The sequence below is a fragment of the Rattus norvegicus genome, chromosome 10, assembly GCF_036323735.1.
Source record: "Rattus norvegicus strain BN/NHsdMcwi chromosome 10, GRCr8, whole genome shotgun sequence".
In the NCBI taxonomy this organism is placed as follows: domain Eukaryota; kingdom Metazoa; phylum Chordata; class Mammalia; order Rodentia; family Muridae; genus Rattus; species Rattus norvegicus.
Genome location: NC_086028.1, coordinates 54,641,316 through 54,665,414, shown reverse-complemented (window position 1 = coordinate 54,665,414; position 24,099 = coordinate 54,641,316). Strand labels below are relative to the sequence as shown.

The following is a 24,099-nucleotide window of genomic DNA, read 5'->3' as shown; positions in this document are numbered from 1 at the left end:
TACCACTGAGCTAAATCCCCAACCCCGGTGTCTCTGATTCTTTTGCTTGTTTTTAGAACCCTTTCCTCCCACCGGGTCCCCCATCCAGCATTGATTTGAGTGCCTAGTCTTGTTCTCAATTGTGATGACGTATATGGTTGGTATTCCTGGGAGGCCTGCCTTTTTCTGAAGGGAAACTGAGGTGGAGTGGATCTGGAGTAGAGGAGAGGTGGGGAGAGGGACTGAGTGGAGAGGAGGGAGGGGAAACTGCAGCTGGGATGTAATATACGAGAGAAGAATAAAAAAATTTTTTTTTTCGGAGCTGGGGACCGAACCCAGGGCCTTGCACTTGCTAGGCAAGCGCTCTACCACTGAGCTAAATCCCCAACCCCTAAGAAGAATAAATTTTAAAAAGATTCTTTCCCACCTTTTGCTCTGTAGCACCCAACTTCTTTCCATGAACGAGCAGCCAATTTTTACAAAATCTTGTCCATCCATCCAAACCTGATTTATGTTAATATGAGTGCATGCCCGTGCACACATGCACAAGCATATATACACAAATGCACAAACATACATACATACTTATACATACTTGTTTGAATGAGAATGGCCCCATTGGTTCATATATTTGAACACCTAGTCAGCAAGAAGTGGAACTCTTTGAAAGGATTGGAAGGATTAGGAGGTGTGGTCTTGTTGGAGGAAGTGTGTCCCCCGCAGCAGGCTTTGAGGTTTCAAAAGCCCATGCCGGAGTGGAAGGCAATGGTGGTGTACACCTTTAGTCTCAGCCCTCAGGAGGCAGAGGCAGGCAGATCTCTGAATTCGAGGTCTACATGGTGAGTTCCAGGCAGCAGGGACTATACAGAGAAACCCTGTCTTAATTTTAAAAAGGAAGCCCATGCCAGGCCAACCTCTGTCTCCGTCTGTCTCTTGCTCTCATTCTCGCCTCTCACTTGTTCTCTGCCATTGGATCAACCACTCCTCCAGTGCTATACCTGTCTGCCTCTCACCATGATGACCACAGATTAACCCATTAAAGGAGTAAGAGTAAGCCCCAATGAAATGCTTTCTTCTATAAATTGCCTTAGTCAGATGTCTCTTCACAGAAATAGGACAGTGAGACAGCACATCAGTGTGTATATGCACGGGTGCGCACGCACACACACACATACACATTTACATTACATATACTGTTTGGTGTCTTCTTTGCTTACCTATAGGTTAGTTGCCAATAGAGGTGGGCTAGGCACCATGTTTATAACTCCATGGTGACCTATCCATAGCCCATAGCTGGTCTCTGTTTCTTCCCATCATAGTCATTTTACCGTCAGAAGTACAGCTTGCTCTCCAGGCCTCTTCCAGCCCTGCCTGTGCAGAGAACCCATCCAGGCTTGTGGGTATCTGTCTGTGCACACATGTCCATACCTCCCTTCTGTGGTCATAACCCGCTCCTAGCTCTCTCTCACAAAGCCTTGTCCCTCACTGTCTCTTTTCCCAGAGGTCATAGCCACAGGTGAGGCAACCCACTTGGGAAGTTTTCTCACCCAGATGAGTCACATGGGGGGGGGGGCAAGCAATTAGTCGTCCCTTTGTATTTAAACAGTGGAGCCTTTGGAGTTCCATTGCTGCCAATGCCAATGAGGTGTTCCTTGGACAAACAGTTCACTGTGTTAGGACTCTTAATGGATGAGCTGCAGTGCTCAGAGCAATAGCTTGGTAAGAGGAAGCAGGAGAGCTGTGTGGTGCAGTGGTGGGGAGGGAATTGGGAGTGGTGGTCATCTGGTCCCAGATACTCAAGCCTCGCCTGAGCACCATGGTGAGGGCCCTGCCTCAAAAAAAAAAAAAAAAAAAAAAAAAAAAAAAAAAAGTGAAAAAGAAAGTGAAGAGATGGGGGAAACCATTTTCCCCTTGTTGCTGATAAAGGTTCTGAAATTTAAGAGTCAAATGAATCTTTTTTTTAAATTTGCTTTTAAAAACTTCTCATTGATTCTCTGTGAATTTCACATCCTGCACCCCAATCCCACTCATCTCCCCGTCCCTTTGGATCCCCACCCTTTGCCCTTGCAACCTCCATCACAAAAAAGAAAAATCTCGTTGTGGAAGCTGTAGGTGTCACACAGTATTCCCTTTTGTCCATGGTCTTTGCTTGTAAATGTTCACCATGATGACGGCTTGGTCTAGTTTGAGGCCTCTGGCTTGTGCTACACAATCAGCCCTGGATCCTCACCAGGACTCCTCTTGGATATCTTGTTGTTGCTGCGTGTCATGGAGATCCTGCAGCTTTGGATCTGCAGGACTGGCCCTTTCACTCACTCTAGAAGTTCATAGATGGAGTAGATGTTGGGGTAGCTGAGTAGGTCAGTCACCAGCTCTCCTGAGCCCAAACCACCAGGCCCAGCTCTTCCCTGGCTCGCTCACCCCCTGTGGGATCTGGCAAGAAGCAGAGCCAGCTCCCCCGATGCCCAGGTTAGTTCAGGGCCTGCTCTCCTACGTGTGCAGCTCCTGAGGGGCAGGGCCAGCTCTCCTAAGTGTGCAGCTCCTGAGGGGCAGGGCCAGCTCTCCTGCTCTTCCACTCTCTGACTTTAGGACCAGATCTCCTGCCTGCTGTAGGTGGGGAGGGACAAGGGCATCTCTTCCTTGCCCACACCACCACACAGCATGAGGGACAGGACAGCTCTCCCATGATGCCCAGGGGAGGGTGGGGACAGTTCTGCACAGGTCTCAGGCATCAACATGGCCCTAAGTGGCAGAGAAGACCAGGATGTCCACCAACTTTTGGTGGTAACAGACCCCTATACTGCAGAGCTACAAATCTAGCTCTTAACTTGGTGGCAGCCAGGCCAGGACCTCACCATGGCCTTTGGTGGCATCCCTGGCTACTCACATCAGGCTGTTCCTCATGATCCTTGACTCTCCAGTTCTGCCTCTCTTCACTGTGTCCACATCATTCTACTTCTCTTTCTCTTCTATCCCTCCACCACTTCCTTGCTCATCTTAATGGCACCCAGGGCCTCTGGGTGTCTGGGATCACCTGAGGAGTGCTAAGCCCTACCTGTGCTGTGTGGTACTGGGCTGGGGGTCATCTTAGATATTGTCTGTCCTCCAGGCCCCGTGACATGCTTGCTTGGTTGTTGTTTGTCTGTTTGTGTTTTGTTTTATCAAGGCAAAGTCTTCTTTAGCCCAGGCTGGCCTTGAACTTGCTGTGTAGCCAAGGATGACCTTGAACTCTCCTAATCCTCTGGCCTCCAACTCCCAAATGGTGAGGTTATGCTTTGTGCGTGCTATGCAAGCATCAACCAAATGATCTTTGTTCCCTGCCCTCTAGCCCTTAGGTTCTCCCTTCCATTGCTCAGGCTGGCCTTAAATTCACTCTGCAGTCCTGAGTCCTCAAACTTACCATTTTCTTACTTCAGCCTCCCCTGAAGCTTGACAGGAGCTTCTCGACACAAACAAGCAAACAAATTCTGTATTTGCGTGGGGTTTATGCAGGTGCATGCCAGCGCCCAGAGTCCAGAGGTGTCAGACTCTCCTGGAAGCAGAGTTCTAGGCAATTGTGAGCTGCCCTAGCAAGTGTGGTGGGTGCTGGGAACCATTTGAGTGCTCTGAGGGCATCGTGTGCTCTGAACTGCTAAGCCACTTCTCTGGTCCCCTTTTCTCCTTTTTAAATTACGTGTGTGTGTGTGTGTGTGTGTGTGTGTGTGTGTGTGTGTGTGTGTATGTGTGTGTGTGTCTGTGTGCGTAGAAGCCAGAGGACAGCTCCTAGGAGTTGGTTGGTCCTTCCCTCCCATCCTGTGGGTTTGGGGGACCCACAGTTGTCAAGCCTCTGCATTGAGGGCCTTTACCTCCCCTCCCCGCCCCCCACCTCCCTGAGTCTTGCTGGCCTCCGATGGCCAAGCAGCTCCTGTCGCTGCCGCTGTTTCTTTCTTCTCTTCTGCTCTCCCTTCTCCACCATTCATGGCCGAGCCTCTTTTGGGATTACTAATCTCATGCATGAGGCTCCTCTCCCAGGACCAAATCACCTCCCAACACCACAGCATTGGAATAAACAAACAAACAAACAAACAAACACACACACACTTGTGTTCACGCTTTAAAAAAGATAGTTTTCCTAAACTAGTGTCTCTCTTCTAGAAAAGGGGTATAGCTGTATGGAGTGGTGCACACCTTTAATTCCAGTATTTGGGGTGCAGAGGCAAGGGGGTCTCTTGAGAGGTGGAGGTCAGGTGGCTCTACATGAGTGAGCACCAGCACAGCCAGGACTGTATGGTAAGACCTCATCTAGATCACAAAAACCTAAGGAAGGCAGAGGATGTGAGGGGCAGGCACAGCACTTGGTTATCCTGCACCAGAGGTCAGCCCTGGAAACGTGCATGAGTAATACTGAGTAGGCTGAGCAGGTTATAGTTGGGAATATATATGCATATAACACATAAATGACAATTGCGAAACAAGGCCATGAATTTGAATTAAAACAAGGAGAGTTTATGGGAGGATTTAGAGTAGGGATTCTCAACCTGTGGGTCACGACACCCATTATAATTATCAAAATTACAGTTACAAAGTAGCAACAAAATAATGTTACATTTGGGGGGTCAGCACAGCATGAGGGCCTGTATTAAAGGGTCACAGTGCTAGGAAGGGTGAGAACAATTGCTCTAGGAGGAGGAAAAGGCAAGAGAAATGATATCACATTATAACCTCAAAAATAAAAGAAAAAAATTTTTTTTGGTTTTTCAAGACAGGGTTTCTTTGTGTAGCCCTGGCTGTCCTGGGACTTGCTTTGAAGACCAGGCTGGCCTTGAACTCACGGAGATTCTCCTGCCTCAGCTTCGAGAGTGCTAAGATTAAATTCATGTGCCAGAAAAAAATTTTTTTTAAAGAGCTAAAAGGTTGTCTTAGTTCAAAGCCAAGTTTCTTAGCACGTTTTTAGGAATAAAAAGAAATGTAAACTTTTCATAGGGCATATACAGCTTCCAAACAAAATTATGCTCTCCCAAACCATTAATGATTTTTTTGCCAAAGACCACAGCAGAGTAGTGCCTGAGGGAATAAGGGTCTGTGGGGGCCATCTTGGATTTAGCTTTGCTAGAGTTTCAGCTCTCAGGAAATCTGTGAATGTAAGTTTTATGAAGAAGCCTCCATCAATAGATTATATTAGAGACACTAGGCAATGAGCATTTGTTGCAGTTGGGAGTGTGAGGAAACACACTTAGTCACGTTTATTGTGATTTAAAACAACCACGCAGGGTTGGGGATTTAGCTCAGTGGTAGAACACTTGCCTAGCAAGCGCATGGCCCTGGGTTCGGTCCCCAGCTCCGGGAAAAAACAAAAAAACAAAAAAACAAACAAAAAAAACCCCAAAAACAAACAAAAAAAAAAAACAAAACAAACAAAAAAAACCAACCACACATAAAATCTACTTACGTCAAAGTATGTATCAAATCTTTTAAACAATTTTTAAAAATTCTTTTGAGGGAGTTAGGGATTTAGCTCAGTGGTAGAGCGCTTGCTAGGCAAGGCCCTGGGTTCGGTCCCCAGCTCCAAAAAAAAAGAAAAAAAAAATTCTTTTGAATTTTCTGTGTAATGGTATTTTACCTGCATTATGTGTGTGTACCAAGTAAGTGTACGGTGCCAACAGAGGCCAAAAGATGGCATCAGATGCCCTGGAACTGGAATTACAGACAATTGTGAGTTGCCAAGTGGGTGCTGGGAATCGAACCTGGATCCCCTTCAAGATCAACAGTGCTATTCAATGTGGAGCCATCCCTCCAACCCTTCAAGTGGTATTACAATGCATTCACCATGCTGTCCGGCCATGACATTGCTTCTAGTGGAAATCCTGATATCCTTTTAATTTCTGTTTCCTGTTGTGATGCATGTATGGGAGGCTTGATTGATGTCCCTCCTTGTGGAAGCTGAGTCCTATAAAGATTGCTTCACAGGGAGGCTCTTCCCATCCATGCCCTGTTTGGAAACCATTCTTATTTTGGTAATCCAGGCTGGCCTGGCACTGTTGATGTATCTCAGGCTGACTTTGAACTTGTGATCATTCTGCCTCAACCACCCAAGTGCTGGGTTTCCTGGCCACTCCATCACACTTGGCTCCTACCTCTAACTGGAAAACTACTGTCAACAGTTCTGAGTGAAAGTTGCTGGTGGTGCTGCTGTCCCGGTGCTGATGGTGGTCAGTGTGCAGGAGTCTCGTAGGGGAGCAGGAATCTCATGGGGGATCAGGCTCTACCATCAGACTTCTCTTGCCAGCCTCTCCCGTGCGGCTTGTTTTTATGTCTCTGCTGTACTGGAGCGTGAACCCAGCCTGGCTCATGCCTTCCACCACTGAGTCACTTTGCATCTCCAGCTTTTTAGGTGGTTTACCATGCTTCAAGAGGCCTCACCCCTCTACCTATCTGAGCGTCCTTACCAGGTCGATTCTGGGCTTTAAGAGGAGGGAGGAGGGAAGGAAAATAAAGCTCATTTGATATAATATCCATCCCTCCCCCATCCCTCACTCCTTGATACACTTCAATATGTAGGATTATTTTATACACAAGGGAAGCAGAGCCTCACGAACTGTGTGATATACGCATGCACACAGCTTCTATCTGGAGGCCACAGGACGTTTCTAGAGTCCTCTTCCACCTTAATGAGGCTTTTAAACTGAGTGATTCTCCTGTTTCTTCCTCCCATCTTTCCAGTAGAGTGCTGGGATTCCAGATGTGCACCTTTGTGCACACACTCGTGTGTGTGTGTGTGTGTGTGTGTGTGTGTGTGTGTGTGTGTGTGCGCGCGCGCGCGCACGCGTGCTTGTGCATGTGCACGGGCACATGTGCAAGAAGAACGTGTTCAGGGGCTGGGGATTTAGCTCAGTGGTAGAGCGCTTGCCTAGGAAACGCAAGGCCCTGGGTTCGGTCCCCAGCTCCGAAAAAAAGAACCAAAAAAAAAAAAGAAGAAGAAGAACGTGTTCAGAGGATCAAGTCAGCTTCATTGGCCCTCAAAGAGAGTAATTGACCCAAGGGCAAGCCGCTTCAAGTGGCAAAGTCAGGATTTGACGTAAAACAGTATGCCCTTAAGCCCTGTTTCCCATCCCCCACATGCCAATCGTTCTAGGTAGCAGAGAAACTGGAGATGCTGAAGAAACAGTACGATGAGAAGCTGGCACAGAAGGAGGAGCTTCGCAAGAAATCGGAAGAGATGGAGCTGAAGCTGGAACGGGCAGGAATGTTGGTGTCTGGGCTAGCTGGGGAAAAGGCCCGATGGGAAGAGACCGTGCAGGTGAGATGGTTCGGCAGAGTAGCTGCTCTCCCACACTGCTCAAGAGGTCTGTCTCTGCATCCACTCAGAGACAATAGTTGGGGAAAACAAGGGTACATGGCTGTAGGAATTGAGAGGAGAAACCCTCCCTTCCTCACGTTTGATGAGAATATGCAAGGAAGGGACTAGTATCCTGACCAGGAAGGGTGAGTTCATGAGGGAACTGGAAGGCACACCAGACCTCTTGGTTAACAGCTTGTCTTCCTGAGAGATAAGAGCCAGGGGTCATCTTGTCTCTATCTCACTGCATTCCTGGCTCCCTGCAAGGGGCAGATCTTATCAATGGATAATTAGCATACACATTGCTGTCAGAGGCCAGGACTCCGGAGTGATCGAGTTCTCTGCCTGCAGGGTTTTAGAAAGGGGAGGCTAGCTTTGATCTAGACCAGAATCAAAGGAGCAAAGGAGACTGTCTTCCAAAACACTCCAGCTTATCTCCAAAAGTCTGAGACCCCAGGCACTTACACCTCCCTCTGTGCACCAGGGCCTGGAGGAGGATCTGGGTTACCTCGTGGGTGACTGTCTGATTGCAGCTGCGTTCTTGTCCTACATGGGACCCTTTCTGACCAACTACCGGGATGAGATTGTCAACCAAATCTGGATCAAGAAGGTGAGAAGTGTCCAGGGGTTACAGAGGAGCACTTGGGGTGTGCACGCAAGAGACAGAGCTGTTGGACTCCGGCTGAATTTTGGGGTTCTCCTCCCCTCAGATCTGGGAGCTTCAGGTTCCCTGTTCACCTCGCTTTGCCATTGACAACTTCCTGACCAATCCCACCAAAGTCCGGGACTGGAACATCCAGGGGTTGCCCTCAGATTCCTTCTCCACTGAAAATGGCATCATCGTCACCAGGGGCAACAGGTAAGAGCCGTGCAGGGGAAGGAAAGGCAGGGGAGGGGCAAAGCCTGTCTCCTGACCGAGGCTTCTTTTCAGGTGGGCCCTCATGATCGATCCTCAGGCACAAGCCCTCAAGTGGATTAAGAACATGGAAGGAAACCAGGTATTAGGCTGGGCGGCTCCAGGAGAGTCCCAAGCCCAGCCTTTCCTCAAGGTCCTGCTCTTGGCTATTGTGGTCCTCCATGCTGCTCTCGTCCGCCCATCCACCCTTCCATCCATCCCCTTGCTCTCTAGGGCCTTAAGATCATCGACCTGCAGATGCACGATTACCTTCGAGTTCTAGAACATGCTATCCAGTTTGGATTTCCAGTGCTACTCCAGAATGTGCAAGAGTATCTGGACCCTTCGCTCAACCCAGTGCTCAACAAATCTGTAGCTCGAATTGGTCAGAGCCTAGGCTGGTCAGTAGGGTGGAAAGTGGGGGCTCTTTCGGGCCGCACCTCATGAATTAGGCCTCAGTGGAGCTTTTAGGACAGGCTGAGTCACTGGCCTCGATGTAAGATGGGAGTGGGGCAGCCTTACTGAATCATATGACCCTTGACCCTTGACCCTTGACCCTCCCGTGGACGCAGGTGGTCGGATGCTGATGCGCATTGCTGACAAGGAGGTGGAATACAATCCCAATTTCCGTTTCTACCTCACCACCAAGCTCTCCAACCCCCACTACAGTCCAGAGACCTCGGCTAAGACCACCATTGTCAACTTCGCTGTAAAGGAACAGGTAGATGAGGACTGAAGAGTCTGTGAGAAACACAGAAAAGGCCAGACTTGAACTGAGCAGGGGAGGATGAGATCTTGGAGTCTAAAAGCCATAGGCAGGGGACCCTTACCCTGAGTCTTGACCTCCTCAGGGTCTGGAAGCTCAACTGCTGGGCATTGTGGTTCGGAAGGAACGACCAGAGCTGGAGGAACAGAAAGATTCGCTGGTCATCAACATTGCTGCGGGGAAGAGAAAGCTCAAAGAGCTAGAGGATGAGATCCTTCGGTGAGAATATCATCCCCGTGCCCCACCCAAGCCCACCCACCATATATGTCCCAGTGGACATCCAACCAGCCTACCCACACGCACCTCTAGCACCCTAGGGGGCCTGGAGGAATCCTCTCCCCCCAGTTGAGTCTCCCAAATGCCCTGATCCATGTGCCTCTTGGCTTCCCCCTAGTTTGTTGAACGAAGCCACAGGCTCTCTGCTAGATGACGTGCAGCTTGTGAATACCCTTCAGACATCCAAGATAACAGCTACGGAGGTGACTGAGCAACTGGAGACAAGCGAGACCACAGAGATCAACATTGACTTGGCCCGAGAGGTGAACTTCTGTCCCCTCCAGTCCGGCCCCTGACCAGCCACCAAGAAGCAACAGATAATGTTCACTTGAGACCCCTTCCTTCTTGAGCTTTCTCTCGGTTGTGCCTGCCCCTCCATAGCCCTGACTCTCTTTGACCCCTACAGGCTTACCGTCCATGTGCCCAGAGGGCCTCAGTGCTGTTCTTTGTGCTCAATGACATGGGCCGCATTGACCCCATGTACCAGTTCTCCCTGGACGCCTACATCAGCCTCTTTATCCTCAGCATTGACAAGAGCCATCGCAGCAATAAACTGGAGGACCGCATCGAATACCTGAATGACTACCATACTTACGCTGTCTACAGGTCTGGTGGCCACGCAGACAGCAGGGGACGGAGCGGCTGGGGACCGAGCTGCCGGCTGAACCCTCTTTCGTTATTTGTGCATAGTGCTGCCACTCCAGTGGTGTCAAATACAAATTTGGGGTGTGGGGGCTTGGGAAAGAGCTCAGTGGATAAATTCCTTGCTGCTTAAGCATGAAGGCTTGGATCCCATGCACCCACATCCAAAACTGGGGACCAGCTGGGTAGTGCTGCTGCACACCTTTAATCCCAGCACTCGGGAGGCCGAGGTGGGTAGCTCTTTCTGAGTTTAAGACCACCCTGGTCTGCAGAGTGAGTTCCATAACAGCCAAGTCTACACAGAGAAACCCTGTTTCACGCCCCCCCAAAAAAACCCAACAACCAACCAACCAAGGGTGGGTACAGTGCTGTGTGCCTGTACCCCAGGACTGGGGTGGTAAGACAGGGTGCCTGAATCCTTCCAGGCAGCCAGTCTAGCTGAGCTGATGGACTCTAGGTTCAGTGAGCGAGATCCTGCCTCAAAAAAATAAAGTGGGGAGCAATTGAGGGAAGTCAATCACCTTCTGTTTCTCCACATGTACTGTGCATACATGCGCACCCTCCACCACACATGAACACACACAGTAGGTACACACACACATGTACACGGATACCAGTACTGATGCCTGGAGCAAGTACATCAAGTACAGTAACTCCAGGTTGCTCCAGGTTGGGATTCAGGAGGTCTGGGGTAGGATCTGTGATTCTGTGCCTCTAATCAGCTTCCGGAGAGCTGTTGATCCTAGTCTGTTTAATCTTTCATTTAATTTTTTTAAACTTACATTAATTTACCAATTCTTTGTGGTGGGCAGCACACATGGGCTGCAGCACAAGTAGCCACGGCAAGCTTGTGACGATCAGAGGACAGATTACAGGAGTCCATTTTCTCTCTCCAGTTCTGGGCTCCAGGGAGATCAAGTTCAGGCCCCCCAGGCTTGGCCCCTTTAGCTGCTGGGCCACCTTGGCAGCCTGTGAATCACATTTTGAACAGCAGAGTACTTAGCTTCTCTTCCTGGACCCCTCTGCAGACCTCTCAAGTCTAGCTTGTTTTGGGTCAAACGTGTGATCCTCCCTCCTTTACCGGGGTCCTCATCTTTGAATGGCACAGCCACCAACCCATGCCACATCACACCCACATCTTGTCACACCCAAGTCATACCCATCAACCACATCACACCCACGTCCTGTCAGCAACATGAAGTTACTCTTTAATTGACCAGCTCCAGGGAGTTGCTGGTCTCTACTTATGCTTATTTCTGATCCTTTCTCCCTCCCTGTCCCACCCACCAGAGCTGGGCCTCACCATATATTTTCACAGGAATTGCACAGCATTCCCCCTAGTAGGCTACCCTACCTCTGTGTCCCTCCTACTCTGTTCTCCAGTTGTTGGTGTCTGTCAGACTACCAAGCATAAATCTGACCTTGTTGCCCCTGGCTTAAACTCTTTAGTGGTTGTTATATCTTGAGGGAACCCCAAAGCCCTCTATGACCTGGCCTCCACTTGCCACAGTTTCCCACCAGCTGCTTGGGCAGCACTGCCAGCTCTCACCTAGTGCCTTTCCCCCCTGGGCTTTCCTTACACTGAGTCCTCCCTGGAACACTCAGTTCCTTCTGGCATGCCCCTGGATAATCCCCTCACGCCTCAAGACACCTGCTGTGAAGATCAGACACAGCAGGGCACCATGTCTTCCTTTCTTTGGACACCACTTTGAGCTCATGACTGCTTCTGGGTGCCTGTGTCAGAGCACGTGGCCTCCCTGCTGAGCTGTGACTTCCTCAAGGACCTAGACTATAGCTTACTTATCTGTGTCTTCAGGGCTACAGGGTGCCGAGCAAGATAGTGAGAGAATAATCAGTGTTTTGTTTCTTAATGGATCCTAAATACATAGTTATGGTTGAACTCTGGGAAAACTGTCAATCCCTCGAGGCCCCTGAGTCCTTGGTTGCTACCAGGAGGTTCGGAGTAGACACTGGCTACAGTCTTTCTGTGCAAGGCCCTGTGTGACCTTTACACACTGTGTTTATGTTGGGCATCTCACCCCACACCCCTCCACCTCCTCCATCTCCCCTGTCCTTTTCTCCCAGATATACCTGCCGAACCCTTTTTGAGCGCCACAAGCTTCTGTTCAGTTTTCACATGTGTGCCAAAATCCTGGAGACGTCTGGGAAGCTCAACATGGACGAGTACAACTTCTTTCTGCGTGGGGGTGTGGTGAGTTGGTCAGAGGGCACTACCCAGCATGGGGATCAAAGTGGGGGGTGGCAGCAAGTGTGGTGAGAACTCCAGAGTCAGAGCACAGAATCGAAGGCTTCCCAGGTGATCTAAGGAAAACCATGCCAGGAGCGTGAGCTCCTGGGGCTGTGAGGCTGACTTGTCATGTGACTTCTGGTACCCACTTCAAGCTCATCCTCCGAACACTTCTTCCATGAGACCCAGGTATACTTGGCTCTCCTCCTTAAAAAGATAAAAATGTCTGGTGAGTTTCATGTACCTCCAGCCCCAGCAGGACGGGGAAAGACGGGGACAGATGGATGGGATCCCAGGAGCTTCCCACCTACCTAGCCTTGCCTAGCCTAATGGGCAAGCTTCCAGTGCAGTGAGAGATCCCATCTCAAGGGAATAAGTAGAGAGCAATAGAAGATACCCAACATCATTCTCTGACATCCACATACTTGCACACTCATTCGCACCTCACCAGAGACACAGACAGCACACACATATGCGTGCGTACACACCAAAGGGGAAAAACTCCAAATTTTCATTTAAAAGTACGGGTATCTGGACAGATGGGAGGAGTCTGCCAACAGTGGGTTCCGAGCTATTTCTGCCACTAAACCACCAGAGGGCATCAGCTTCCTAAACTTTAACTGTTATGGGTATGTGGTACCACCCCCACCCACCCATCCATCCCTCAGTAAAGGTGGCTCTGCGTCCATCTTGGATTCCTGTCTCCATCTCCTCATTCAGCATGCACTCTGCTTCATACATAACCGACACCAAAGACAGATGGGCCGTCAGACAGGCAGACAGACACAGGACTGGAGAGGAGATAACTTAAAATATGTTTTATTTTTAATTAAAACATAGTAATTTATACAGTCTTATTGAGTATAGCATGGCTTAATTTTTTTTTTTTTTAAGATAAGGCTCTTTATAGCTCAAGCTAGCCTAGGACTCACTCTGTAACCCAGGCTAACCTTGAATTCCTGGTAATTCTTTAGCCTAGCCTGGCACCTGGGTGCTTTGATGACAGGTACCATGCCTAGCTTGCTATGAGGGGTTTCAATATCAGTACATACATACATACATACATACATACATACATACATACATACATACGTGTGTGCACGAATGTGTCTGTGTGTGTGTGTGTGTGTGTGTGTGTGTGTGTGTGAGAGAGAGAGAGAGAGAGAGAGAGAGAGAGAGAGAGAGAGAGATGACCAGATCAGGATAGTTGGCATATCCATTTGACATTTTTCTTGTGGTTTTATTTTAGGAACTCTCCTTTTGAGGGTTCCAGGCATCTTGTCTCTTTTCCCCAAGGTTCTGGATCGGGAGGGCCAAATGGACAACCCATGTACTAGCTGGCTGGCAGATGCCTACTGGGATAACATCACCGAGCTGGACAAACTGACCAACTTCCATGGGCTCATGAACTCCTTCGAGCAGTACCCTCGGGACTGGCACCTGTGGTATACCAACTCTAACCCGGAGAAGGCCATGCTGCCAGGTGCTGGGCTGCCAGCCTCTGCCTCTTCGAAGCCTGTTCGCCCTTCCCTTTATCCACCCCCCTGCCCCTACGCCCCACACAAATGCAGCCCCTGAGGATTCCTTCCTGACTCACTCTCAGGGCTGCTGTTCTCTCCAATCCAGGCGAGTGGGAAAACGCGTGCAACGAGATGCAGCGGATGCTGATCGTCCGCTCCCTGCGCCAGGACCGAGTGGCATTCTGTGTTACTTCCTTCATCGTGTCCAACCTTGGCTCTCGATTTATTGAACCGCCTGTGCTGAACATGAAATTGGTCCGTGGCTCTGCCTTCCTGCCCATACTGCCCAGCTGCCCCTGCCTCTCCACACCTTGCCGTAGCTTCTATACCCTCCCCTCGGTCCTGACACCACCCCTGTGCTTGCAGGTGATGGAGGACTCTACCCCACGGTCCCCACTAGTATTCATCCTGTCCCCCGGGGTGGACCCCACCAGCGCTCTGCTCCAGCTGGCAGAACACACAGGCATGGCCCACCGCTTCCACGCCCTGTCCCTGGGCCAGGGCCAGGCCCCCATTGCTGCCCGGCTCCTTCGAGAGGGTGTGAATCAAGGTTAGTATCTCTCCTGGTTAGGCTGCTATTGCAGTGGTGAAACACCATGGCCGAAAGCAACTTGGGGAGGGAAGGGTTTATTTCACTCACAGTTCCATATAACTATGAGTGAAATACATATGGCCATCATCAAAAGCCGTGAGGGCAGGAACTCAAGCAGGGCAGGAACCTGAAGGCAGGAGCTGATGCAGAGGCCATGGAGAGGTGCTGCTTACTGGCTTGCTTCACACGGCTTGCTCAGCCTGCTTTCTTATAGCACCCAGGAGCATCCTGCCCATGGGTGGCCCTCCTCACAATGGGCTAGGCCCTCCCCCACCAATCACTAATAAAAATACGCTTCCAGCTTGCCTACAGCCAGATCTTAAGGGGACATTTTTTCAGTTGAGGCTCCCTCCTTTCTGATGACTCTAGCTTGTGACAACTGACTAAAACTAGCCAGGGCAGTGACCACCTTCTTTCCTGTCCACTTCTCAGCCCCCATCCACTTCCCAGGAACCTCCGAGCCCCAGCCCCACTGCTATGATTTTGGTTCCTGTTTTTCAAGAAATCCCAGAACACTGGACATCTAACACCAGCTTCACCTCCTTGCAGGACACTGGGTGTTCCTGGCAAACTGCCACCTGTCACTGTCTTGGATGCCTAACCTGGACAAGTTGGTGGAGCAACTGCAGGTGGAGGACCCTCACCCTTCCTTCCGTCTGTGGCTCAGCTCTAGCCCTCACCCAGACTTCCCAATCTCCATCCTGCAGGCCAGCATCAAGATGACCACAGAGCCACCAAAGGTATAGTGGCCATAGAGCCGGCATCTCCTATGCTGTAGCTTACCTTCTCAGCACCAAAGAAAGGTCCCAGCCTAATGACAACACCTTTCTCTGAAGTTGGTGGTTTCCTAAAACTCCCAGCTCCCTCCTGGGTGACAGAACACAAGGAGAGAAACACTCCTTGAGCAGTTATTATATGCCAGGCTCCCTTCTAAGGCCTTCACATTGATTACCTCACCTCACACTCACCACACCAGGTAAGACCTGCTGCTTTGCCGGGAGGGCCCCCCCCCCCAGGCCCCAAGGCTAAGTGAGTCCTGCAGGGCCACCCTGGGGCAAAGCCCCACCTCCTGGGGATGTGAACTCCCACTTTTCTCCTTTCCACCATGGAAAGCCCCACCATCTGGTGCCCCTTTCTCTGCTCAAGTTCACACCTCCTAGATCTCAGCCTCACTCTCTCTCCTTCCAGCTCTCTTGAGAAGTTTGTCTGTAGTCTCACAGGTTCATGGCTGGATACAATGATATTAAATACAACATAACACTGACCCTTTAAAACCTGTCCTTATCGCTGGGTGGTGGTGGCACACACCTTTAATCCCAGTGCTTGGGAGGCAGAAGCAGGTGGATCCCTGAGTTTGAGGCCAGCTTGGTTTACAGGATGAGTTCCAGAACAACCAGGGCCACACAAGGAAACCCTGTCTCCAAATAAACAAACAAACATAAATAAATAAATCAAACAGGCAAATGAACAAGTCTGTTCTTGTCACTACATTGCCCCCCCACACACACACACACTCAAGCTCTCTGGAAGGCTGTGTTGCTGGCTGGGGTCCTTTATTCTCTCGAGCTACTGAGCTACTGAGCTACATATGCGGCTGTTGGTTGTTTTGAGAGTGGGCTTTGCTGTGCAGTCCAGGCTGGCCTCAACCTTGCCATCAGCATTTTGCCTCGGCCTCCTAGGTGCTGGGATTACAGGTGTGTGAAGCGACTGTCTTCCTGGCTTACTCATTTTGGTGGCTTTTTATTGCTCTTAGTTAAGATCCAAATTCTTTTTTTTTTTTTTTTGTTTTTTGCCAGTTTATAAGAAAACAGAGACCATGCTGAAGAGATGGCCCAGTGATTAAGAGTATCCTTCCCAGCAGCCCCAGGGAAGCTCACAGCCGCCCCCGGGGACCCATCACCCCTTTCTGGCTTCCACAGGCACTGCGTGCATACACGGCACAGTCATACACGCAGCCAAACATACACATAAAAGAGAAATAAGGATTGCTAACAATTTCAAACAAGAGCCAGGTGGTAGCATTGCATGCCTTAAATCCTAGCACTTGGGAGGCAGAAGCTGGTGGATCTCTGAGTCTCTGAGTTCAAGCCAGCCTGGTCTACAGAAGGAGGTCTAGGATGGCCAGGACTACATAGAGAAACCCTGTCTTGAAAAACAAACAAAAAAGTTTTTAAACACAAAATCCACACATAGAGGCCACTCTTTAAGATGTACAACAAGTAAACCCTATTTGAACATACTCGGGAACTTTTCCTTACCCCATATTCATCCTGGGCCATCCATCTCCCAAATACTAGGATTAAAGGTGTGTACCTCCACCACCACCACCACCACCACCACCACCACCACCACCACCACCACCACCACCACCATCACCACCACCACCACCACCCCCACCACCACCACATCCACCACCACCACCACTATCACCACCACCACCATCACCACCACCACCCCCACCATCACCACCCCCACCATCACCACCTCCACCACCATCACCACCACCACCACTACCACCTCCACCACCACCACCACCACCCCACCACCCCACCACCACCACCACCATCATCACCACCTCCACCACCACCACCACCACCACCACCACCACCACCACCACCATCACGACCACCACCACCACCACTATCACCACCACCACCATCACCACCACCACCCCCACCATCACCACCCCCACCATCACCACCTCCACCACCACCACCACCACCATCACCATCACAACCACCACCACCACCACCACCACCACCACCTCCACTACCACCTGGCCTGGCCCCGCTTCTTTATTAATTCTGTGTTCTCTTTTTGTTCTTTATCTCTCAGGATCTAGTCCTTGGTTCTGCTTTTTTCATTCTCCATTGTCACTCATACTTTATGGGGAAATAGTCCTTTTCCTGATTTCATTTTCAGTCCCCACTCTCGGGTCTAGAGCTGCCTTGCCCCGTGATGAAGCATTTCCTCCTCCAGCACCAGAACTGTGAATTCCTAAAACAAGATGTTGGCTCCTTTGTTCATTAGGTTCTTATCCCACTTTGGCCTTGGTTAACACTATTTTTTTTTAAAAAACAAGATTAGTGTTAAAATAGTTGCCCAGGGCAAGGGAGGCTCTGAATCCCATCCCTAGCACAAGGAAGAAATGTAAAGTTGACCTTTTTATTTTAAAATGAGTCACCAACTCCGGTAGTGCAGGCTGGCCTTGAACTCACTGTATAATCAATGATAATCTTTAATTCCTACCTGATCCTTGGGTCTCTATGCAAGAATGTGCCGCCCTAGGGTGTGCCTTTGTGCCTGGCTGTTTTACACTGTTTTTCTGCCAGCAAAAGTATTCTGAAGACCTGCTGAGGTCGCAGGTTGCACGGAGGGGTGGGGGGTGTGTGTGTGGGAGAGTGGGGGCTGGGGGGTGGAGGGTAGGGGGTTCAGGAGGCAGAGGCAGGCGGGTCTCTGTGAGTCTGAGGCCAGCCTAGTCTACAAAGGAAATCCAGGATGGCCAGGGCTACCCAGAGAAAACCCTGTCTTAAAAACAATACAGGGGTTGGGGATTTGGCTCAGTGGTAGAGCGCTTGCCTAGCAAGCGCAAGGCCCTGGGTTCGGTCCCCAGCTCCAAAAAAAAAAAAAAAAAAAAAAAAAAAAAAAAGAATAGAAAAAAACAATACAAACAAAAGTATACAGTACATATTTTCAAAATGTCAAACATCCCATAAATCTGTCACTAACATAACAAAAATCCTGTCCCCCTCTTTCTGAACAAGATTGGGAATTGAACCCAAACCGGAGCATGCCACTCAGTATCATTTATTTATCTGTCTATCTTTACTCACTGTGTGTGTGGGTGCCTGTGGGTGCCAGAGAGAGAGAGAGAGAGAGACAGACAGACAGACAGACAGACAGACAGACAGAGAGACAGAGCAAGCAAAAAATTTATGCCATGGCATGAGTTTGGATGTCAGAAGACAAAGACGGTACAAGAATCCTCTGCTTTTAACTGTCCACGGAAACTGAACCAAGGTCTCGGCTTGGTGCCCCTTTACCCACTGAACCATCGCAGTGGCTCCTTTTCTCTGAAAGATCATTTCCTGGACCACATCACGTAGCTAATTAGGCTTGTGAGAGACTTCCAAGAAAGCCTCTTGGCTGCTGAGGCGGGGTGGGGGGGAGTGTCCTTCCCACCGTCTGTCCACACTAGTGAGTGAGGCTCGCTCAGCTCGCATTTATCTGCTGGAGCTGGGCTCATTGTGATGTTAGAGGAGTTAGTAGAAAAGGCATTTGCTGTCAAACCTAAATGTAATCCCCTAGACTGCCAGGGTGGATGTAGAGAACCAGCTCCCACAAAGTGTCCTCTGACTTCCACACCTCAAAAACCCATCTCTGAGAATGACCTTGATTTTCCCGCCTCCAATTCCTGAGTCCTGGGGTCTGGGGAAGGTACTGCCATGCAACTGCAGGTTTATGCAGCTCGTGGAGGTCTTATGACCCCAGCACTCAGTCTGTAAACTCCAGGCCAGGTACGTCACGAAAGAAGACTCTCTTAAACAAAACTAAGCCAGGCAGTGTTAGCTCACACCTTTAATCCCAACATTCAGGAGACAGAGGCAGGTGGATCTCTAAATGTTCAGAGCCAGCCTGGCCTACAGAGTGAGTTTGAGGACAGTCAAGGCTACACAGTGAAGCCATATCTCAAAAATAAAATTAAAAAAAAAAAAAAAAAAGGCCAGGTGATATTGGTGAACATCTTTGATCCCAGCACTTGGGAGACAGAGACAGGCAGATTTCTGAGTTCGAGACCAGCCTGGTCTACAGAGAGAATAGCCAGAACTACACAGTGAAACCATGTCTCAAAAAGCCAAAAAAGGAGAGGAGGAGGAGGAAGAGGAGGAAGAGGAAGAGGAAGAAGAGGAGGAAGAAGAAGAAGAGGAGGAGGAGGAGGAGGAGGAGGAGGAGGAGGAGGAGGAGGAGGAGGAGGAGGAGGAGGAGGCGGCGGCAGCTGCAAGCCAAACAAACTAGGGACTAGAGAGATGATTCAGTATCTAAGAGCACTTGTTGCACTTGCAGAGGACCTGGGTCTCAATCCCCACCACTCACATGGTGGCTCACAAGCATCCTAACTCCAGTTCTAGGACATCCAAAACTGCCTCCGACTTCCAAGGACCCAAGCATGCACATGGTGCACATTACACACAGGCATCACAAATATGATTCTATCTGTTCCCGCTAAGTGCTGTGCCCTTGACTTTCATCCCGTACCTCGGACACTGTGTTCCTGATACACATCCTGATCCTCCCAGTGATGCGTTTCATGGCTTTTCTTTTTTCTACTTTTCTTTCCCAAGAGAAGATTTTTCTGTGTAGCTCTGGCTGTCCCGGAATTTACTCTGTAGACCAGGCTAGCCTCGAACTCAGAGAGATCCACCTGCCTCTGCCTTCTGAGCACTAGGATTAAGGTATGTCTCCTGCCATTTATTTTTCCCCCTTTCCTTCTCTCCTTTTGCCATGTAGCCCAGGTTGGCCTGGAGCTTATGATCCAATTTTGGTTTCCCAAGGGTACCCTCATACTTGCAGTTCCATAATATATATAATCTCAGTTGCAGTGGACTGGCAGTGTAGCTTAGTGGTAGAATATTTTCCTGGCACGAAGTCCTTGAGACTCAGTCCCTAGCACTGACATAAAACAAGGAACAATGATGCAGCAATTGTACGTATACACTTCCGTCTTTATTCATATTTTCTGGCACTCTCAAATTTAAAAGGACATCATGATGGAGAGAGTTGAACATGGAGGAAGGGCTGGGGTCTGTGGCACCCATCTGTAATCCTAGCACTGTCAAGAAGGCAGGAAGATCTCGGAGTTCCAGGTCTACCTGGTCTACAGAGCAGTTCCAGACCAGCCAGAGCTACACAATGAGAACTTGTCTCCAAGAAAGGAGAGGAGGGGCTGAGGACGTAGCTTAGTGGCAGAGTCATTATGCCTTGCGAGCTGAAGCCCAAGGTTCAGTGCCTAGTAGGAGCTCCTCCCAAATAACCAATGATGATGATGATGATGGGGATGGTGGTGATGGTGGTGATGATGGTGAGGGAGAACACACACCGTGAGTGTAGGGAGGAGCCCACTCTGTGAATGAGCATCTAGGGCCTTTGTGTAGAGCCTCCTCCACAGCTACTCCCATGCAGTGTTGCTGGTGGCAGCATTGAATAGGACAGTTATCACCCTGCGGTCCCTTGTCCTCAGGGTCTGAAGGCCAACATGACGCGTCTGTACCAACTGATGACGGAGGCACAGTTCACGCACTGCTCCAAGCCCACCAAGTATAAGAAGCTCCTGTTTGCCCTCTGCTTCTTCCACTCCATATTACTCGAGCGCAAAAAGTTTTTACAGCTTGGCTGGAACATTATCTATGGCTTCAACGACTCTGACTTTGAGGTTTGTGCTAACGGGGGATTGGGGGGTCTCCCGTGTCAGCCCTTTCTTCTCATGCTTCTTGCCCCATGGCTCCTTTGTCGGAATGTTGGCTGATGTTAACCCCCGACTAGGAGAGTCCTCCACACAACCATATGGCATTGGGGACGTGGGTTGGGACTGTATGCAGGTGTCAGAGAACCTGCTGAGTCTCTATCTGGATGAATATGAGGAGACGCCGTGGGATGCACTCAAATACCTCATTGCGGGTGTCAACTACGGGGGACATGTCACAGATGACTGGGATCGGCGCCTGCTCACCACCTATATCAATGATTATTTCTGTGACCTGAGCCTAACGACTCCCTCCTACCGGTGAGGGGGTGGGTAGCACTGAGTAAGGGGTGAAAGGGTGTAAACAGACCAGAGGCCAGAGTGTTGAGTGGTGTGTGTGTGTGTGTGTGTGTGTGTGTGTGTGTGTCTGTGTGTGTGTGTTTGTGTGTGTGTGTCTGTATCTGTGTGTGTGTGTCTGTGTGTGTGTCTGTATCTGTGTGTGTGTGTCTCTGTGTGTTTGTGTGTCTCTGTGTGTGTGTCTGTGTGTGTGTGTCTGTGTGTGTGTTTGTGTGTGTGTTTGTGTGTGTCTGTGTGTGTCTGTGTTTGTGTGTGTGTGTCTGTGTGTGTATCTGTATCTCTGTGTGTGTGTCTGTGTGTGTGTCTCTGTGTGTGTGTGTTTGTGTGTGTCTGTGTGTGTCTCTGTTTGTGTGTGTGTGTCTGTGTGTGTGTAATCTGTGAAATTGGGAGGCAGTGCATGAGCTGGAGCCATGAGGTAGACAAATGGGAATGCCCTGAAACTAGGAGGGCCTAGGCTCAGCGTGGACGCTCAGGTCCTGCTATCTACTGATTGTTCACTGTGGCTGCCCATGCCCAGGTTGTCTGTGCTGGACACTTACTACATCCCGAAGGACGGGAGCTTGGCATCTTACAAAGAATACATCAGCTTGCTGCCTAGTATGGACCCCCCTGAGGCCTTTGGCCAACACCCCAATGCTGACGTGGCCTCCCAGATCACTGAGGCCCGGACCCTCTTTGAGACCCTGCTTTCCCTGCAACCCCAAATTACACCCACCAGGATTGGTGGCCAGAGCAGAGAAGAGAAGGTAGGAAGAGAGGATGTCCTAGGGAGAGGGCCTGCTGAGGAAGGGCAGCCTAGCCCCAGAGCTTCTGCCTCCTTAGGTCCTAGAGTTGGCTGCGGATGTAAAGCAGAAGATCCCTGAGATGATTGACTATGAGGGGACCCGGAAGCTGCTGGCTCTCGACCCCTCCCCACTCAACGTGGTCCTCCTACAGGAGATCCAGAGATATAACAAGCTCATGAAGACCATCTTGTAAGCCGGAAGGAACACTGTAGACTGTGGGAGGGGAAGGAGAAATGCCCCCACTCGTGGTTGAGATGGCTCTCCCAGGCCCACACCTCTCTAATACTCTGCCCACTTCATTCTACTCAGGTTCTCACTGACAGACTTAGAGAAGGGTATCCAGGGCCTCATTGTCATGTCAACAAGCCTGGAAGAGATTTTCAACTGCATATTTGATGCTCATGTCCCTCCGCTGTGGGGAAAGGCAAGCTTCCCTGTCCCCCACACTGGCAATCCTAACCCTGAACCTCTCTTCACTTCATCCTCGGGAGGCATGTAGTGGACTTCAAAGAGCCTGGAGTTCCAGTCCAGACAGGTTCAAGGTGTTGAGATCTGGTTCCAACATCCACTGACTACAGAACAGATGTAGTCACATTAATTTTCCCAAAGGTATTTCAAAGATACTCCCCAACCCCAAATACTGTGCATGGCACTCAACAGGTACCTGGTCACTGTGGAGCAAGCATCCCTCATTCAAAAGCCCAAAATATGAACCTTTCTGAGTACCAAACACAATGCTCAAAAGACTTCAGATTATTAATTTTCAAATTAGGGATCCTCAACCAGTAGTCTATGCAAATATTCCACGGGCACCCTGAAGAACCCATGAGAAATCTGAAAGTCTGCTGGCCTCATGCATTTTGGATAAAGGATAATCTTGTAGTGGTATTATTATTAAGTGGTTGCTATTCTATGCTTTTCCCCTGGGAGTTAACTTTTGGAGAGCTTTGGCTAACTGTAGTTGGTGATGCCCCAGGTGTTCTGAATAAAAGCAACATGGACAGAGGGACATGCACTCCCTCCTTTCTCAGGTATATCCCTCACAGAAGCCTTTGGCGTCATGGACCCGGGACCTGGCTGTGCGTGTGGAACAGTTTGAAACATGGGCCAATCGAGCCCACCCTCCTGTGCTCTTCTGGCTGTCCGGCTTTACTTTCCCTACTGGTTTCCTTACTGCTGTGCTGCAATCTGCTGCTCGACAAAACAATGTGAGTGCCCAGAGCCGGGAGGCAGGCTAGGAATGGGATTGGTTTTCTTTCTTCTTTGGGGGCCTCCTTCATTGTTGCCTTCAATCCACAGATTTCAGTGGACAGCCTTTCTTGGGAGTTTATAGTTTCCACCGTGGACGACAGCAACCTGGTGTACCCACCCAAGGTGGGAGGACAAGCTCGGGATGAGGAGGGAAATGGAAGCAAAAATGGGAAGCTAGTCGGGAAGAAGTGGAGGATAGAGGAGTTAGGTCAAAAGTATTGTCAACTTAGGATCTTTTCCCCAACTCGGTCTCAATCTCTCTCCAGGACGGCGTCTGGGTTCGGGGCCTGTACCTGGAGGGTGCTGGCTGGGACCGGAAGAACTCTTGTTTAGTGGAGGCAGAGCCCATGCAGTTGGTCTGCCTCATGCCCACCATCCACTTCCGTCCAGCAGAGAGCCGAAAGAAAAGTGCCAAGGGTGGGAAACTGTCCCCTCCCCATCTCTTGTTTGGATACTAACCCATCCTCTCTGCTCAGTCCTCAAATGTCCCTGCTCTCATCTTCCAGGCTTCCGAATCTGATTTCTTCTCTTCTCCCCCAGGCATGTATTCCTGTCCGTGCTATTATTACCCCAACCGGGCAGGCAGCGCAGACCGAGCCTCCTTTGTCATAGGCATCGATCTCCGATCTGGAGCCATGACATCTGACCACTGGATTAAGAGGGGCACTGCTCTGCTGATGAGCCTGGACAACTGATGGACCATTCTGTCCTGTTCCAGAGGGTCGGAAGACCCAGGACCTTGAACTAAAGCTGGATCTCAGGCTTTGATCTTAGCTGAATCCAGCATATAACGACTCCCTGGCGGTACCTAGTAGCGCTAGCGGTATAGGTGGAAGACTTATTTTGGAGCTCAGCGCAGTAAAATACGTGCAAAACCAAGCCCCAAGTCTCTTAATGATGTTTTAGTGTGTGTTGCGGGGTGGGGGAAACGGGAGGGAGGGAGGGAAGCTGGGACTTAATACTGGAAAGGAGCAGCTACAGCCAGAACTGAAAGGGGGAAGTGGGGTGGCCTC

The 24,099-nt window shown here is 50.0% G+C and overlaps 1 protein-coding gene across 4 annotated transcripts in view; it reads left to right on the top strand.

The window, feature by feature from the left end:
- The window catches only part of Dnah2 (dynein, axonemal, heavy chain 2), a 125,053-nt gene extending 101,088 nt beyond the window's left edge, over positions 1-23,965 (top strand). For all 4 annotated transcript variants that reach the window (NM_001100676.1, XM_008767900.4, XM_039087610.2 and 1 more), the window contains 23 exons: positions 7,091-7,255; positions 7,779-7,904; positions 8,005-8,153; positions 8,226-8,292; positions 8,424-8,574; positions 8,762-8,910; positions 9,041-9,174; positions 9,350-9,494; positions 9,638-9,837; positions 11,959-12,085; positions 13,418-13,604; positions 13,748-13,896; positions 14,008-14,191; positions 14,783-14,973; positions 20,472-20,663; positions 20,830-21,014; positions 21,568-21,796; positions 21,873-22,024; positions 22,145-22,259; positions 22,867-23,043; positions 23,135-23,209; positions 23,353-23,503; positions 23,627-23,965. In NM_001100676.1, coding sequence (NP_001094146.1) covers positions 7,091-7,255; positions 7,779-7,904; positions 8,005-8,153; positions 8,226-8,292; positions 8,424-8,574; positions 8,762-8,910; positions 9,041-9,174; positions 9,350-9,494; positions 9,638-9,837; positions 11,959-12,085; positions 13,418-13,604; positions 13,748-13,896; positions 14,008-14,191; positions 14,783-14,973; positions 20,472-20,663; positions 20,830-21,014; positions 21,568-21,796; positions 21,873-22,024; positions 22,145-22,259; positions 22,867-23,043; positions 23,135-23,209; positions 23,353-23,503; positions 23,627-23,781 — 3,555 coding nt within the window. In that variant the 3' untranslated portion in view covers positions 23,782-23,965. The remainder of the gene's footprint in view (positions 1-7,090; positions 7,256-7,778; positions 7,905-8,004; positions 8,154-8,225; positions 8,293-8,423; positions 8,575-8,761; positions 8,911-9,040; positions 9,175-9,349; positions 9,495-9,637; positions 9,838-11,958; positions 12,086-13,417; positions 13,605-13,747; positions 13,897-14,007; positions 14,192-14,782; positions 14,974-20,471; positions 20,664-20,829; positions 21,015-21,567; positions 21,797-21,872; positions 22,025-22,144; positions 22,260-22,866; positions 23,044-23,134; positions 23,210-23,352; positions 23,504-23,626) is intronic.
- Positions 23,966-24,099: the final 134 nt, after the last annotated feature.